At 36.3% G+C, this 19209-nt stretch overlaps 1 protein-coding gene across 1 annotated transcript in view; it reads right to left on the bottom strand.

The window, feature by feature from the left end:
- Positions 1–8214: 8214 nt before the first annotated feature.
- LOC107590901 (MAM domain-containing glycosylphosphatidylinositol anchor protein 2-like) overlaps positions 8215–19209 on the bottom strand; it is a 192126-nt gene continuing 181131 nt past the window's right edge. The window contains exons 15-18 of the mRNA XM_016279849.1: positions 16356–16520; positions 12622–12752; positions 11108–11210; positions 8215–10409 (exon numbers count right to left, since the gene is read on the bottom strand). Coding sequence (XP_016135335.1) covers positions 10321–10409; positions 11108–11210; positions 12622–12752; positions 16356–16520 — 488 coding nt within the window. The 3' untranslated portion in view covers positions 8215–10320. The remainder of the gene's footprint in view (positions 10410–11107; positions 11211–12621; positions 12753–16355; positions 16521–19209) is intronic.

Raw genomic sequence — 19209 nt, 5'->3', positions numbered from 1 at the left:
TGTCTCAACGTGCATCATACACTCTTTAAAATAAAGATTCTAAAAGGTTTTCGCAGTGATGCCATAGAAACTCTTAAAAGTACCAATTATTTCTTAGTAAAGAGCAATTTAATAATCTGTAGAAGCTTTTTCCACTGTAAAGAACCTTTAATGCAACGGAGAAGTTCCATGGATGTTAAAGGTTCTCCATAAATGAAAAAAAAAAAAGTTTAATGTTAGCTTGGCCAAACATGAAAATGTGCTGAAAATATACCCCCCCCCCATCTGCAGTAAATGGGTGCCATCAGAACGAGAGTTTAAACTAACAGCTAATAAAAACATCACAATAATCCACACAATCAAAAGTGATGTGAAGCTAAATTTCTCCAAACATGTTTCCAAAACCCAACCCTTGTCCTACAAACTGTGTCTTACAGAATTTAAAATTCACCAAATTCTGAAAAGCTCAGGGTATCAAAGAAGAGAGTCGAAGTGTTAAGCTGAATATATGCAAAATGAACTCCTAATGACAAATTTTACATATTTAACTAAAGTGATGGTCATATTTTGGGTTCATTTACAACCCTGGCCAAGTCTTTGATCCTCTTCAAGGACAGGACATGCAACCACATGCAACTCAGTGCATATTCAGCCTTATGTGTCCTGTTAAAAAAAAAGGAAAGTATATTTTCAGTTAACTAATATTGTTTAAAAAGAAGTATTTAATAGCAAATCTAAGACACAGAAGAAGACACACAAATACATATTACATATCAGACATTCATTTGAGCATCTTTCCATAATCTTAAAAAAAGGTCCAGATTCTAATGAAAAATATCCCAAAGGTTTAATGTGTTCATACCCCATTAGATAGCCAAAAAAGAAAGAAAGAGAATGATAAGCAACAGAGGGAGCGATAAAGCGGCGGAGCAAAATAATGAAAGAGATGGTCAAACATGTGGACGAGTGCCATAAGAACATTTCTATTTCGTAAGATGCTCAAAGTGCTGATGTACAAACAATGAATAAATAATTCCATTCTTTGAACTAGAATTTGAACAGTGTATTCCTTAGGGAGTTGAAGGAAAATAGACCTAATAATGGCTTTTTCATGAATAAAATAACTTTTCTTCAAGACAAATACTTTAAATGATACTTGGTAGTGCATGAAAACATTCATTATTGATACATAATCTGAAAAATGATCAATATGTCTGTTTGCACAGGGAGCCCATTACATTGTTATTTAAAAGAGAGAGAGAGAGAGCGAGAGAGATAGAGAGATAAAAGGGAATGTAGCATTAATAAATCAAGAGCTGGGAGAGAGACATAAAATCTTTTCTCATCTGTTTGTGGCAGAGCAGCTGGACCAGAGGGACACAATCACATCCACAGATTATGAGTAAAATTACACAAACTAACATGTAATAGAAAGAATAGCCACCTGCTAAGATGCTGCATGTGATCATTTCTATACACACAATTAGTGTTAACTGATTATGCCCATGGGTTATCCCTTTTTAAACCCTGGGTTATGAAACCCTATTATGCATGTGTAATGAGTCAAATGTTTTTATTTTATTTCATTTTTTATGGGGGTGCTTTGGTTATTTTTTTGGCTGGAGCACCTGCTAGCCCCTCCCTAGCGCCGCCCATGATTTGAAAATAAAGTTGTATATTGTCAATTTACTCATAATTTATATATTATGAGAATTGTATATCATGCTTTATCCACACATGTAAACGGGCATTGAAAACAAAAAACTACTTTCAGTAGATTTAAGAAATAGGTCACTGACTTTATACATGACTAGAAAAGAGAAATAACAAATCATGAAAGACTGTGAATTAGTCTTAAAGGGTTAGTTCACCCAAAAATGAAAATTCTGTCATTAATTAATCACCCTCATGTCGTTTCAAACCTGTAAGACCATCGTTCATCTTTGGAACATGAAATCTGAGAGCTTTCTGACCCTCCCATAGACAGCAAGGGAGCTACCACGGTCAAGGCACAGAAAGGTAGAAAGGACATCGTTAAAATAGTCCATGCGATGTCAGCGGTTCAACCATAACTTTTACAAAGCTACGAGGAGACTTTTTGTGTGCAAAGAAAACAAAAATAATGACTTTATTCAACAATTCTTCTCCTCCGCGTCATCCTTTTTGTTTTCTTTACACACAAAAAGTATTCTCGTAGCTTCGTAAAATTACGGTTGAACCGCTGACGTCACATGGACTATTTTAATGATGTCCTTACTACGTTTCTGTGCCTTGACCGTGGTAGCTCCCTTGCTGTCCATGGAACGACACGAGGGTGAGTAATTGATGACAGAATTTTCATTTTTTGGTGAACTATCCCTTTAAATTAGTCTTAAATCTATCCTTTGAATTAAAATGCGCAGAATGTAGGCCAATGTTAATTGCTTAACAATAACTCTTTTCTTTGCTTTAGTATTTGATGTAACTGATACGTTATAATTGCTTTTAATTGAATGTTCACTGTCAAGAGACATTATTTTTGAAAATAAAAAATAGTTATAATACAAAAAAGATTTGAATGGCAATTGGACTTCTGTGTTCTTTTTTTTAGGCTTGAAAGCCCAATTAAAGTGTCCAGTATATAATTTAAAATAAATAAATAAATAATGATTGAATTTTTGTATGATCTCTTCAGTCTCAGGGATTGTATCTTGTTGGTTCAATCTCTACCACATAAAGCAAATCATAAGCATTGTTAAACATTTAACAAGCTCTTTTAAATCTTTATACAGGTTATCCTGTGCTACAAAAGAGAGTCCACAACAGGTTCGTTTTTGTATCAGTAAATGAGTTCTACAAGGGAAAAAATGAAAAAGCTTTTTTCCCGAGGAATACTAATAGATTAAAAGTGGCAAGCTGATGGCTCCCTTTGTCATACAGTTGCAGACAGAGATAAAGAAGCAATTCCGGAGGCGTTTGATAGAGGATTGGTATTTGGTTTTCATACACGGCAGACAGTCACTGGTATGTAGCCGAGGATGCTGTGGGAGTGGTCATCACTCACGGACGCTCGGTGCCCAGGGTGTAGACTCCTGCTGCTACTAAGTCACCATAGACTGATGTTAGTGTCATCCACAGAACAATCTGCATTCATCATTTCTTATCTGCTGGGCCGCTGTGCTGATCCGGGAGATGCATCCTCTCGCTGCTGCAGGGTCAAGGACTGCATGATTGAGTTGAGTGTGTGTGTTGCTTTTTGACCCATACAGCCTACTCCCAGTCCTGGAATTACTTGTGATCAAACTGACATGACGTGTTAATGCACTACGGAAATGAACCAAGCACCCAAGTGAAGACGTGTAAGAGGATTGTCCCAGTTACTGTCACTTTCTCACATTGGCAGGCTAAGTATGTGTCTATATACAGTATTAGAGTCTACATGATAGGAATCTGTAAGTATATGTGTCTGTTTTATGGATGTAAGGTTGTTCATGGGCAAGCAATAACACAATGCTATCACTGTTCAAGGGACAGGTCATTTCCGAGCATCGTCCTCTAATACAGAGCTCAGTACTCAATCAGAGAGGCCTGACCTTCACTGTGTCCACACCTTCTCTGTCACTTAAATAAGTATGATGTTCCAACAGCAGGGTTTCAGAGATGTTCTGGATCATGATGATGCTTTCTGTTGGCTAGCAGTACAGATACCTAGTCAAAGTAGTTGTTTAAAATGTTGTCATATCTGTCTAATAGTACTGCATATATTTAAATGAATAAAAATAATATCACATTATTTTGTTCCTAACCTGAATGCTGAAAATATTCTAATAAACACAATGGATTTGAAGAATTACTATACACAGCTCTTACTATGTGCAATGCCAGTTACTATGCGTTCTTAAAGTCACAATGAAGCGGAAGTGCCGTCAAATATTTTCTTCTGAATTTTGATGTACATAAAGGCTTACTAAAAAAGAAAAAATGGCAGGAACTTTGTTCTATCCATTAGTTGTTAATTGGGTTGTGAGATGTGGAAGTTGCACTCCAAAATAAGCATGAGTTTGCATTTGATTGTGAAGTCTGGCATACGTCAGCAGAGCGATGCCGTTTTCACCAGAAGATTGAGTTATGACATTTTGATAAAAAATTAGATCAAAAAGGGGAAAAAAGAAATATAATGTGTGTCCCAATTCATACAGTATTTTGTTTGTTTGTTAAATACTGTGATTAGTGTATTCATGCTGACAAAAATGATAAAATTCATACACGGACTAGACAGTTTAGAGTAGTGCATAGAATAAATGCAGTCTATTGCGTAATTTGGGATAGACCTAGGCCCATAGGCTACATGGATGAACACAATATGATACACAATGAGATCTATAGTATGCAGTTACAAAACGGATAACTTTAAACTCCAAATAAATAAATAAAAATAACACAAATACTCCAAATGACTATTTGGACACAAGTTTGTGTGAGACTACAGTGTAAATCTATGTAAATCAATGTACATCTATTTAATTTCCCCCTCCAGTAGGCTGTAACTGTGGCTGTTGCCATCTGATCTTTGAATTCAAACCGGTTCAGCAATTCACAAATTAATTTATTCAGACCAGCCTTGCATGTGAAGAGGAATAAACGATTTATTGAAAAGCTATAGCCTACATTTATGAACCAGATAGGCTAGCTCATAACCCCTTGTATAAGAAACTATGTGTCCCTGTGCTAAATTGATACGTCGTGTTCGGTCACAAACCAGAACTGAATCCGCCATTGTTTATTCTTGACACGCGGCAGAGGGTATTAATATCTACTTTATCGTGGTGTGGGATAAAGGAAAGCAACATTCATCTACAAGCCTGTGTATTACTTCATTTGTCTGTCTAAGCGAGTAAAGGGAGTGCATAATAAGAGACTTTCTGAGTGTGTCTACACGCAGGAGGACGTTATCGTAAATATAGCCGCTAACCAAATGCAGCTGAGCAGAGCGGCCGCCATGATTCACTCTGGCTCCTTTATGACAGCTGATTATCAATATGAATGAACCTCCGTCATTTTTCCTTCCCTGTTATCCAAGTCATCATCTCCTTGGTGACATCCAAGGCTTTTCGTGGTCACTCCTTAATCAGGTAGACTGAAAATAAATAACCAGCTCAGGTTAGGTTTGGAGGATCTTTAACTTTCGTGGCAGATTTACAAATGCAATTTAGTAATAGTAAACACAGGCTGTTGAAAAAGGAAACATTTTAATTCAAGCTACACCACTGAAATCTTGCTGTTTTCAAATGCCTCAAGGAATGTCTGTTGTGAAAATATGCAGCTATACATTTTTAACCACGCAATTTCTTTTCACAAAACCCCCTCCAGAGACCTTATGCAGTATGTGCCTTCGCAGTAATTAAATCATTACAGAGACCTCCATAAAGAACAAATCAACAGTGTTTACTCAAAGACGAACAGAAACACAGCCTACATCATTTATACTTCCCCAGAATCAACCAAACTCTTATTTTCACCACCAGTTTCTGGAGAAGATGAGTTGCCAGTTTTTGTGGTTGAAGGCGCAACTAAGCACAACAAACCTGCATGCTGGACAACATCACACCTCTTCATGTTTGGCCTAGATTAATAATGTACAAGTATGACCCTAGTTACTTGTAGTCAATGGAACCTTCTTCCTGGCTAATTAGGATAGAGCTTGTGCTAATCTTTAGATAACCCAGGCTCATACAGCGGCCCCAAAAAGTATTTGGACACTTAAATATAGGCTATGAATTTCATTGCATAACAAAATATCAAATCAAATGGGATCTGCAAAAAATTATGGTTTTGTTTTTTTCAAAATTCTATTTTTATTAAATTTTGTTACACTCTAAAAAAAATGGTGCTATAAAGCACTAAAAGTGGTTCTTTGGCTTGTAATCATAGGGGAACCACTTTTAGTGCTGTTTAGCACCTATTTTTACAGGTGCTATATAGCACCTTTGTCAAATGGTGCCATGTAGAATCATAAGAGATGCCATATAGCACTTTTTCTCAACAATGGTGCACCAATCATAACTCATCCATGGCTCCCAGCATGCATTGCGACATAAATAAATTATTATGCAGCTGCATTGTCTTAGTATTTTCTTTTATTCTTACTATTTGCTTTTATTTTTGTTGTGACTTTTTACTGCCCTGTTTTGTGATGTTCAAAAATATTTTGTCACCATTGCTGAGATTCACATGCTGATTCTTCATGTCTATGAGTGACAGAATTGAAACCTCTTTATAACCCATATTTCTAATTTCCACTCTAAAGTGGTTTATACAATTTTCTCACATTGTCACATAGTATCGTAGAACTGCAATAACATAAAACTCATAAAAGAACTACAGATTTTGATAAAATGCAACCAGAGACTCAGACGCATGAAATGATACCATAAGTTTCTTGCCATCACATATGTGCTTTATAAACACTATTGCAACAGTCAAAGTTAAACTTATTTTAATTTAAAATTAAAGTCAAGGGTCAAGAGGCAACTAAAGCAAACACTATTCACCAAAACGGTAAGTTGAACACCCATTGAGTGTCTATATGCTGTGATGGCATCTGCTCTGATAGGCATCTCTGACAGAGTCGGGATGCATTACTCAACAGTGACAGCTACAACCTGTCTGACAGATGGTCCTGCATCAGCTAACATACAGAACAATCTTCAGACACTCAATGCAGCATCAGGAACACCTGATCTTAGTATGGAAAGCAGCTCCTCTTCATTGATGCACCCTTCATTCTTCTCATACCGCTCTTGCAGATTCCATCACCTTTAATGTTCGAACTGTCAGAATGAGTCATATTACTCAACATTTTCAGACTCATTTTGAAGATAGACAGTATTTTACGTGATGAAATCACTGCTGGAATCCCAGCTGCCTAACTCATTCCTACAGGAGGAAGTGGGAATACAAAGGGCTTTTCACACTGTGTTTTTAAGCCCGTGTAAAGTAACGTTTTAAACTTGTAATTCAGAAGCAGGGTTAGCCGGGGTATAAAAGCTCTTTCCAGAGCAGGGTTAGCAATGCTTTTACGGTGCGGCGTCAAACGTACAGTGAAACGATGTGGTGTGGAAATGTTACAGACACCCACTCGCGTGCCTTATGCATTATAAAGTCACAGAAACACTGCATATAAACAGTCGTTTTAGCGTTTGAGTAGAAAAATGTCAAAATGCATTCATTTGAGTGAAAACACCTTTTAAGTCTGAAAAGTCCATTCAGAAAAAAAAACTTGATAGTCAGTAAGTAATATTCGGATTTGCAGTGCTAGAGCCATTATGTAAACAGGTCTCATGCACTAAAAAAATTATTTATTGAATTTACAAATTTTTTTTTAATGTCAGCAGTTGCAATCAATTTATTTTAGCTACATTTAAATAAACACATTTAGTTGACTAACTTTCAAAAAAAAAAATTTATTTAAATGTCGCTAAAATTAATAGTTTGCAACCACTTACCTTAAAAAAATTGTAGTATCATTCTTTTCAGTGTGCTGCATTCTTCCAATCAATGATACTGACACACCGCAAATATAAAAATAAGAATGTTAACCCAGCGTTTAGGAATGTACAGTGTGAAACACCTGTATATGAATACCCAGGATTAATTGTTAAACCCAGTCAATTATGAGCAGTTTGAAATGTGAAACAAGTCTGAAAAAGTGTAAAGGAAACGTATGAGAGGCAAAAAAGATAAGATTTAAAGGTAAACTCTTTAAATAATGGCACTAAATAGAACCTGGTTTCAAAGTCTCCTACTTCCCCTCATTCACCTGCTATTGTCTGGACAAAAAGTCAAAGCTTTCATTTTATGCAATGTCAAAATGTATCTCCACACACACATGTGCAGTGCTGCTTGAATGTTTGAGTCTGGCTGGAGTCAAATAAAAAATAAAACAACACAGAAGTCATGTAATTTGAGCAGATTTACATACTATGTGGGTATATTATAGCATCAAACAATATATTGTTGATCATTTTGACACAATTGACAAAATAGATGAGATTTAATCCATCCATCATAAAAATGATTCTATTTGAGAAATCTTTGAATCAATCGGTACGCAAGAATCTAAATTTCAGCATTTTTTCCCTGGCGTCCGAGTAACTGAAACATGTCTAATTAATGTACGTATCATAACTGATAATATATACTGATGAAGGAAAAAACCCCCACACAATACCATGAAAGCCTTTTATTGAACCGCGATGTAAAATATCTTTTTTTTCTTTATGTAAAGTATTCGGTAGTTTACTCCTGTTGATTGTAACTTTAATAAAATTGAGAAAAAAAACAACTTATTGTGTGTTGAAGGTATTGTGTTTCTGAATTTTGACATTAATATTTCACATTGTGCTTTGTCTGAATATTCATATAAGTGTGAAACCATTTCCATAGACCTTCGTACCAGGTGTATTTGCATATAATCTCATATATTTGATACTATTTTATATAAGATTCAAATTATGCCATAATATAGTAATGCAAAGAGATTTTTTAGAAATGAATAAATGTGGAAAACAAAATATACATATATATATATATATATATTTGTTGCCTGAAACAACATTTTTGGGCTGACAAAACAGAGAGAGTAACGTAATTCTTCCTCGGAAATTAATGTTATGAATGAGAAAAGTGATTTTACAATACATGTAAGTCTGAAAACCAGCTGGTTAAGGTAACGGATGGTCTCAGGTAGTTCAGAGTTTGTAGTTCAGTTTCTGTAAAAGCAGTCATTTTCATTAAAGTAATAAAATATCATTTGTATGAATCCAACCCGATGGATCCAGATCAAGGCTGATCATCTTTTACAGTGAGAGCATCAGTCCTCTAAAGGTCCATCTAGTTGTTTTTTTTCATACCTCTCAGTCCTCCGGATGTCAGAAAAATTTCTTTTTTTTCTCGGTGGCACAGAAGTCTCATCAGATCGAAGGAGGATTTCATAGTGACCCTCCCGGCTGTTTTTCACCTGCTGATAATAGCTCCCAGATGTCCTACTTATGAATCAATGGTGCTTTTAGTCCAGTCCCACCACCATTGTTTTCTTTATATCAGTCGTATGCGGAGCAGGTGGGATATATGCTGTCGAAATAAAAATAAGCCATCATCTATCAACAGTATGTGGAAATCAAGACTGCAACATGACACCCGTCTCTCATCGTGGCTCTCTGATTTTCACCTTTCATCTCACGTGTGCATGTACGCAATAAACCGTGCCAAAACGAAATGCTAGATGATACAGTAGCACAGTAGAATGATTTTACAGAAGGTTCTGAAGGCACTTGATTTCATTACAGACAGCAACTTCATGTACCTTAGCGAACGGCTATCTTTACGCACCTAAAGAAAACAACTGCAAGTGGACACAGTTGGGCATTCGGATCCACACTAGCAGCAGGTACAGCGTGATGTTAAACAGTTCTCTACAGCTGTTGTTTAGCAGAGCCGCGCTGAAATGAAAGGTCAACTCAAGGATTCTCAGTGAGAGACGGTGTTCGTTGTGTCAGCTGCATGATGAGCTGTTAATATCGATTCAGATGAGTGTGGTAACACACCTAATAGAACCAAAACACATGAAACACATAATGCCCAGAACGGGCAACGTCTGTTAAACTTGATCAGTTAAAGCACAAAGGACGAGCACATGAACGCCCCATCTGTCTAAAAACAAACTTTACACTGAGATTGTATTCCCCAAACACACATTTGTGGAGCCCTGATGTTCACGTCAAACTGACAACATCAGAGCACAAGGACCTACAAAAAGCGTGACTGTATTTGACATATCTCTATTTTCAGACATAAAAAAACGTTGTTTTTTTTTTTGTTCAAACGATCATTCATTTGTGATACCATCACTGTTTTTTTCCTTCTCAGAAGCTTCCTTCATGTGGCTCAGGATTACGTATTGTGACATAATGAGGCCTTTGATGACAGTAGCAGACGTTTAACAAAGCAAAAAGCATGTAGTGATGGAAATACACGTTATGTCTTTGTGCTTTGAAAGATTCCCCTATTAAGTCTCTCAAGCCGTCCTCCTGCTGTAACCATCCACCTGTTCTGTTCTTTATAACACTGACAACAGTAATGGGCTTTTTCACAAGATCTGGAGTGGACTCCGGTGTAATACTCATGTCATCGTGTTAGCCAGCTTTAGATTCCCTCCCTGGCTTCCTTTTCATTCACACGGATCTAAAACCTACGTTCCTTTTGTGTAGACGGGATGAATCTTTGGTTGTTGTGTTCAGGCAGTCCGAGTCAGCCAAAATCTCTATAAATGCCAAATCAGGGTTCCACCTCCATGTGATGAGGTCACCTTCGGAGGCCAACCAAGACCAAAAGTAAAGTGAGCCAGAGCTGCCATATATGCACTGCAGCGGGAGAAGCCAGGGATCTTATATCTGAGGAAATAAAGACAAGAACAAACGCAGTTACTGATGTGAACAAATATTCATTTCTCAGTTCTGTGTAAATAAGTCAGAGATTAAGTATTCTTCTGTCTTTTAGAAGTTTAATGAGGTTTGTCTACGGTCTGTATCTCTAGAACATCTTTTTTTGCAACGTGCTACGCTTTAATTCAAAAGAGAGCGAAAAAAATTAATTGTAAACGTTTGCTGTGAGTCATGAAAAGAGTCGTTCAAGCTGGTGGATTATCTTGTTATGGATAAGAAAAAATTTTAAAAAGCGTAGATAATACAGTTCATGTTACGTTAGCTTTGATCCTACACAGAAGTTTCCTCCCCTGTTGTGTGTTCTTGAGATTAATTTATTTAGACTAAACATGTACTCAGCAAATTCAGCATTTTTTTGGAAAGATATTAGTACTTTGATTCAACAAGAATGCTGAATAAATTGATCAAAAGTGGCAGAGAAGACATTCATCATGTTGCAAAATAATTTTATTTCAAATAAAAGCTGTTCTTTTCAACTTGTAGTATAGCAATTTTTTTCATAACCTGATAAATATTAATAAATGACATGTATTAATTTAATCCATTAGTCCATTAATAACAATTATAGTTTTTTCCATTTCATTGCAATAAACTTAAAAGCCATCGCTTAAATAATTGCTTTAAAAACTCTTGTTCGATATACTCACTACTACTGGGTGGGGGGTCTCGACACTCTCCTTCTTCTATAGTCACATCGTCTATAGCAATATCCCCTTCAATGCCAGAACCACGTATACCCTCCAAAACCATCTACATGAATGGATGGGAAAATAAAGCCAAAAACATTTTCACTCTGTAGTGGCTTTTCAATTCATTCTGAATGCATACACATTAAAATAATAAGTGTATTAAATAATGGATATTATAATATTATAAATTAGAATAATAGTATCCATGTTGTATCATAATTAGGGCTGTCAATCGATTAAACATTTTAATCTAATTAATCACATCCTTTTTCTGTGATTAATCGCACACTTCATGAAATTAAGCACAGACCATTTATCTTGTTTCAAATGTTTATTTTGTCATCATTTGCTATATCCAGCAAAGTAAACCAAAAGATTGAAGGGTGATTCTCAAAAATTTATATTTTCTGCAAGCTTTTTTCAAGATAAATTTAGATGTCTTTCTAAAAAAGGACAACAAAGAACCAAATGATATAAGGAGCCCATATAAGCACATATATGTATATGAAAGAAAAAAAAATCAGAATTGTATAGTACATTTTAGAGAAGCCAAGTTGCGATACCGAACAGGACCACATGGAGATGCCAAAAAAAACCTAAACCAACCGCCTGCTGACTGCATATATCTACTACAGTACACGGATCCATTCCGTATAACTAAACACAGCAACATAAACATGACAAATCAAAACATTCGTGAATGTGTGTGGAAACAACGTGAATGTACGGAAGTGTCTGTGCCTGTGCATAAATACAATGTGTGATCAGTGCGTCAAGAGCACTCATACACGCATTAATATAACGGACTCACACGTGCTTACTGTATGACTCCTGTACGCCACCGCTATCGTCTTTACTTTGATTGCAGTCTTCATCTATCAAAACTTTACTAGCGAGACTGGTTATCCAGTCGAGAAACCGTAGTTTGCATCTCATCTGGCCAGACAGCGGTGGGATGTGTTGACAATCTGTTCAGTCTGTACTTCACACAAGCGCGTGACATGTGAGGGCTTGCGCTCTTCAGAGACAATCACAGAATATGACAGAGCTCGTGTTTTAAAGCGAAACACACTGGAATGAATAATTCACTTAAAACGCAACGCGAGTCTCTATTCTCTCTGCAATCTCTGATGTAATCAGCCTGGTTTCCTTTATATTAGCGCTGTTTTGGATGGATTGTTTGAATGCATTCGCTTAATGGATCATTGGACTGAAAACTTTCCCGGAGTTTAGCGGCTTAAAATGATCTATTCGCAAGCAGAGAAGCAAAATTGGGTTAAAGGGTTAGAATAGAAATTGTGCTTTAGTAATTTTGCATTAATTGCATTAAATTATTTTAACGCATTAAGGATTGTAAAATGAATCGCATGCGTTAATGATGACAGCCCTAATCATAATATTATTAAAGTTTTAATTCTCTATTTCTCTATTTGTGCATTATTATGCAAGAAAAATCAAGCAAAAAGAGGCACCTGAAAAGAGGATGTGGGATTGATGTTAACTCTGGCTTGCCTCCAACGGTCTCCTTGGTTCCCACTCAGGGTCCACACGGATGTATCCTGACCCGTCTGGCTCTTCTGCCTCAAATACACATTTAATGTTCCTGGAAAAAGGCAGATGCACTCAGTGTCAGTAGAAGTCCTTATGTGCAATATGGCCAGTTAACTACATAATGTCTTTTGAACCCTTCCTCTGTGTTACATAGCAACTGCAAGGTTCAGTGACCTCATCTCATCTTCATCTCCAGCAAAAATCAATCATAAAACTGTACACAACACAATCACTGCTGGTGTTACATATATGGCACGTAATTGCTACACTCTAATTTTACACTGATGAAAGGAAAAGTAGGAAGAAAATCTGTTCTTACTCTCTCAGCTGTTTGGGATTCGACCAAATGATATGTTCATTTCTTTGCAAATGAGGAGAAAATGAGACTAGTGCTACAGAGATGTGATGCTATTAATGCTAAAATAACCTTTCTGGAGAAAAAAACAGTGGAACATTAAAACAACACACAAAAAGCCTTGTTGCTACTTTGTTTTTCTTTAACGATGTAATTTTTTTTTGCTCATTAAAAAGTTTTACACATCAAAAAAATGAATGGTACTTTTAAAAATGAGATACGGACTCTAGGCATATCAGTACTCGACATTAACTTTGTGAGATTTCATGAACAGCTAAATGGCTGACTGTAAATACTGCATTTATAGGATATCATCTGTAACTGATAACATTTGCATGATGCTGCATCCACACCACTAGGTGTCATGTAAGTCAAAGAGGACTGGAATACAGGTTAGAGCAACATACATAAAAATCGATTTTAGTGCACCTTTAAAAGCACTTGGGTAGGTTTTTATATCAAAACAGCCATCTAACCATGTTGTCTCGTTTCTTTGCTGTGCAGCCAGACAGAAGATCTTGTTGGGCACATGGATTTTTAACCCCAGATGCCCGATGAGACTACGTGTCAAAAGCCAGGAAGAGAACACCCTGGTGAGATGGAATTAGCCCCACGCTTTCTATTCTAAAAGCACACAGCTTTGTGAAGCAGAAAATTGCAGTTACAAGCTTGTCTGAGGGGCTGTGGAGGTCATCACTACCTCAGAAGTGCAACTGCATGTCCAGCTCAACTGCAACAGCATAAAGTGAGCGTGAAAAAAGGAACTATAGAAATGTATCCATATAGCGCAAATTGAGTTATTGGTCTAAATCATTTACAGCACTTACAGTCCACTAGAAACCTTTAATAGCAAGGTTTTCCATCCCAGAAAAGGCCAAAGTGTACTCTGCAATTTTCTGACTAGCATTTCTGTCACAGAGTAAAAAATAAATAAAAAATAAATTCAGGTAAAGTTTAAAATAGGAAAAAAGTTGCAATGTGATATATAAAGTCACAATAAGATATAATAAATAAATTGGCAATTTTTACATATAAAGTCTAAATTATAATCCAATTAAAATCCAGTTTTGAAGATGAAACTGTGAGATTAAAAGTCAGAACTATGGGAAATAAATATATGCAACTGCGAGATAGATTTATATGGAAGCCTGTTTCCATCTAATAATGTAAAATAGAACCTAGAAACATAAATCAGGAAATTCTTAGATAATGTTTAAAATGGGAAAATTATAAAGATTTTGAGATTCAAGTCACATTTGTAACATCACATTTATAAGATATCACAATTGTGAGATATTTAAGTTGCATCTGTGACAATGTTGTTATAGATATAAAGCTGCACTTGTGACACATAAAAATCATATTTATGAGAAATAATCAAATTATGAGAAAAGTCATCCCAAATTCGATGAATGTAATATTCAATAAACCTTATAGGATTTGAAAACATTTGTATATTCATTCATACAGTACATAAAAAGTAAAAAAAAAAAAAAATTAGAAGCTGTTCTTATGTTGATATTTTATACATATCTAACTGGAAAGAAGTTCTACCATGACAACACTATGAAGATTTTAGCATGGCAATGGATATTACAATGTTAATGTATTTGGTCTTGGTGGAATAGACCTGCTACGCTGCTTTTGAATGGCTGCTGCTGTTGGTTATTAGTGTTGTTGTAGATTATTGCTGCTGCTGTAAAGCAAGTACAGGAACTTGCTACTGCCAATACATATGCTGATTCAGTGCTGCGTGTATGTAAGACATACTGCTGCTGCACAAACAGCATATATAATAATATACAGCAGATCTACACAGGTGGAGCTGGGGAAGGTGGAGGGTGTCAGAGTAACTGCTCTAGTGAATGCTAACCAGCCATTTAAATGTAGAGCAGCAAGCTCATTAGCTGTGTATGCAACATGAACCAATCAGCTGTGCCAAATAGTTTAGTGCTGTGAATATCATCAGTTTGCGTTAACGACCCATCAGCCTGTGCCATCTAGAGTTTCATGACAGAACTTGGCATTTAGACATATCATCTTTTTTCATCTTGAAATCTAGAAAATGATTGTATGTGCCTGACACTGACTGTGTCGCTGACTGACCAGGTCATCAAGCTCTCATTTGAAAAGTAAAGCTATGTCAAACAGACTATAGTTGTAGAGGTTACAGCTGGCTGCACATCAACACTAATTAGAAGGCACTATTAAAACAAATCATTTGCATACATTCCCCACAGTTGATCACATCAGGACTCTTTATGATGTACTGTGCTAACAGTAACCCACCTATATGTTTCCCATACATGTGGTAGTAGAAGCTGAAGCAGTATGTTGGGCTGGTGGCCACATTCCCGTAGGGGTTTTTAGGGGCAATGTTGAAGGATGGAGTCAACAGTCGTGCTTTGTCTCCCTCCAGACGTGGTCGTGAGGTCTCAATGTACATGTAGAAACCTGTACAAAGTGCACAAGTACATAAAAATGCACTGATCATGGTAGCTCTCACACTACTGTTCAAAATGTTGAGGTTGGTAAGAATTTGTTATGTTTTTGAAAGTCTCTTATGCGCTCCATGGCTGCATTTATGTAAAAAATATAGTAAAAACAGGAATATTGTGGAATACTATTACAATTTCAAATAATTTTTTTCTATTTTAATATATTTTAAAATGTAAATTATCCCAGTAATGGCAAAAAACATACATTAGAAAAAGGCATACTAACCCCAAACATTTAAACAGTAGTGTATCTGATTCAGTGCTGCGTGTATGTAAGACATACTGCTGCTGCACAAACAGCATATATAATAATATACAGCAGATCTACACAGGTGGAGCTGGGGAAGGTGGAGGGTGTCAGAGTAACTGCTCTAGTGAATGCTAACCAGCCATTTAAATGTAGAGCAGCAAGCTCATTAGCTGTGTATGCAACATGAACCAATCAGCTGTGCCAAATAGTTTAGTGCTGTGAATATCATCAGTTTGCGTTAACGACCCATCAGCCTGTGCCATCTAGAGTTTCATGACAGAACTTGGCATTTAGACATATCATCTTTTTTCATCTTGAAATCTAGAAAATGATTGTATGTGCCTGACACTGACTGTGTCGCTGACTGACCAGGTCATCAAGCTCTCATTTGAAAAGTAAAGCTATGTCAAACAGACTATAGTTGTAGAGGTTACAGCTGGCTGCACATCAACACTAATTAGAAGGCACTATTAAAACAAATCATTTGCATACATTCCCCACAGTTGATCACATCAGGACTCTTTATGATGTACTGTGCTAACAGTAACCCACCTATATGTTTCCCATACATGTGGTAGTAGAAGCTGAAGCAGTATGTTGGGCTGGTGGCCACATTCCCGTAGGGGTTTTTAGGGGCAATGTTGAAGGATGGAGTCAACAGTCGTGCTTTGTCTCCCTCCAGACGTGGTCGTGAGGTCTCAATGTACATGTAGAAACCTGTACAAAGTGCACAAGTACATAAAAATGCACTGATCATGGTAGCTCTCACACTACTGTTCAAAATGTTGAGGTTGGTAAGAATTTGTTATGTTTTTGAAAGTCTCTTATGCGCTCCATGGCTGCATTTATGTAAAAAATATAGTAAAAACAGGAATATTGTGGAATACTATTACAATTTCAAATAATTTTTTTCTATTTTAATATATTTTAAAATGTAAATTATCCCAGTAATGGCAAAAAACATACATTAGAAAAAGGCATACTAACCCCAAACATTTAAACAGTAGTGTATTGAATTGAATTAGGCACATTAATTATAATTGTTTAGCATCAATATCATACAGCGGCTCAAATCAGCTAATTTATCAGGCTATAAGTTCTCCAAGCCTCAATACTCCTCCACTGAACTCTGCACTGACTATAAATAATCAATAGGATCTCAGTGCCTTTATAGCACAGGACAAATGCTTTTTCAATTCACATTTCTCATAGCCTTTTAACGACAGATTTTGTTCTTTTCATATCAGGTCAGAGTGACTTAAGGTGCTATTGACCGGAGTATTTTTTTTTTCCACGAGTCTAGCCCTGGAACATCCATTCATTGAAATATTAACAAAGTGCTACATGAATAAGTCCTAAAACCCAGAAACAAGCTTTTAAAAATGCAATTGCTATCAAGTGGCTAAATGGGACAACAGAGATTGTCAGAGACATTAAACATCATGACGCCAAAAAAGCAAGCTCAAATACTCACTAGTTCATGTTTACAGCCTCGTTTTGGTTATACTTGGTCTCTTCCAATCTATTCTAACTCAAACTTTCTAATTTGTAGATTTAAACAGTTGTCGGAAGCTTAATGGAGGTGATATTTAAGTCATGCTAGTTCATTTATAGCCTAACATTAGCTTTTTACTTCTGGCGATCATATTTAGGCTTCAAAATTCATTAAATGTTTTATGTTTAGTCATAAAAGTGTTTATTTGTGAAGATTTCCTTGATGAACAAAACATGTAAGAATCACAAACTTTGTTGATTATTTTCTGCAATAATCCAAAAGCCAAAAATCCTACTGGCTTTTTGTTGTGTGATGCTAACTTCTGGGAAAGCTTACAAAAATGACATCATCCCTACAGCACTCTCTATACAAAACCCACTTCAATATATAGATTTAATAAGCAGTGTACCATTTTTTCCTCCTGAACTTATGACTTGCATTTTCAAGTTTCCACTACTTTACCAAAGTACTAGACAACCTGATTGCATTAGTGATGTGTTGACCCAAAGAAATTATCCAGTTGCACACCGGCGCTGTCATGAACCGATGTCAAGTTTAATGACTGACACCATTTCTCTGAAAGTGCAGCTAATGGAACCCACTGAGCATCTTCTCCTAAACGGCGTCCAATCAAAAGCCAGCCCATGCACTCCTTTAGCAACATGAGAAATTGAAAGTGCCTTTGGACGCTAATGCTATTAGCCCCTCTCTACAAGTCACAAGCCTTTACTTTGCTGAAGATATATCCTTTTACTCAACATCCACCCACACTGATGAATGACGATTCATTAATTTATTTGTGAATATTTTAATGGCGTGATGCACGACAGTGGTGTAGTCCTAAATCTACATATATTTAACACTAGAACCGTCACGGGGTAAATTTGACCCGTGGCTGTTTTTCAAATGTACATAACAGATTTTCAATAAAACATTCAAGTCTCCCAGTCATTGACTTTTACTAAAATTGTGTAATTAACAATCCCCTGTTGTTAAAAATTGTTTAGATAAAACCAGATCAAAAAACGGGGCATTTATACCTATAAGCGCCAACGGGTCAAATTTACCCACTATATAATGCCTATATTTTCACGCAGCCATTTTCTTTTTGCTTATGTTTTAACATTGCACATTGCTAGGCAACGCATTTCACTTACTGAATTAGCGGTTATCAGTTTCATAAATAAAGTCAAAATGAGTAAAAGGCGGCGATTTATGGATGCCGAAGAGGTATTATTGTATTATCGTTTATTGTTCGCTTCTGTGTTGCTATTTATTCTAGTCTGCCTGTTTCCTGGAAAAAAAAAAAACATCCAATCTATGATTTAATGAATAAAACCCTTTTTTTTATTACCCGAAGTTTACTGGTGTTGTTCTCTAATTAAAAATTATAAATGATATAACTAAACAAATTAATAATTAATTAGGTGAAGCTGTGCACTTGAATTTGTCATCGCATCATACATCCTATGCAGTGTGTTGAACTATTATTGCTCAATAATGTCTATAGGCTATTTTAGCAATTTAAAGGAACACTCCACTATTTTTGAAAATAGGCTCATTTTCCAACTCCCCTAGAGTTAAACAGTTGAGTTTTACCGTCTTCGAATCCATTCAGCCAATCTCCGGGTCTGGCGGTAGCACTTTTAGCTGCAGCTTAGCATAGATCATTGAATCTGATTAGACCGTTAGCATCTCGCTCAAAAATGACCAAAGAGTTTCTATATTTTTCCTATTTAAAACTTGACTCTTCTGTAGTTACATCGTGTACTAAGACCGACGGAAAATGAAAAGTTGCGATTTTCTAGGCCGATATGGCTAAAAAAACTATACTCTCATACCATGGGTGCAGCAGGCGCAATGATATTACGCAGTGCCTGAAAATAGGCTAACTTCCGTCAACATAACCAA

This window comes from Sinocyclocheilus grahami, unplaced genomic scaffold, assembly GCF_001515645.1.
Source record: "Sinocyclocheilus grahami isolate Dianchi unplaced genomic scaffold, SAMN03320097.WGS_v1.1 scaffold134.1, whole genome shotgun sequence".
NCBI classification, from domain to species: Eukaryota; Metazoa; Chordata; class Actinopteri; order Cypriniformes; family Cyprinidae; genus Sinocyclocheilus; species Sinocyclocheilus grahami.
Note: the sequence above shows the minus strand (reverse complement) of the source record. Positions and strands in the feature narration are given on the sequence as shown.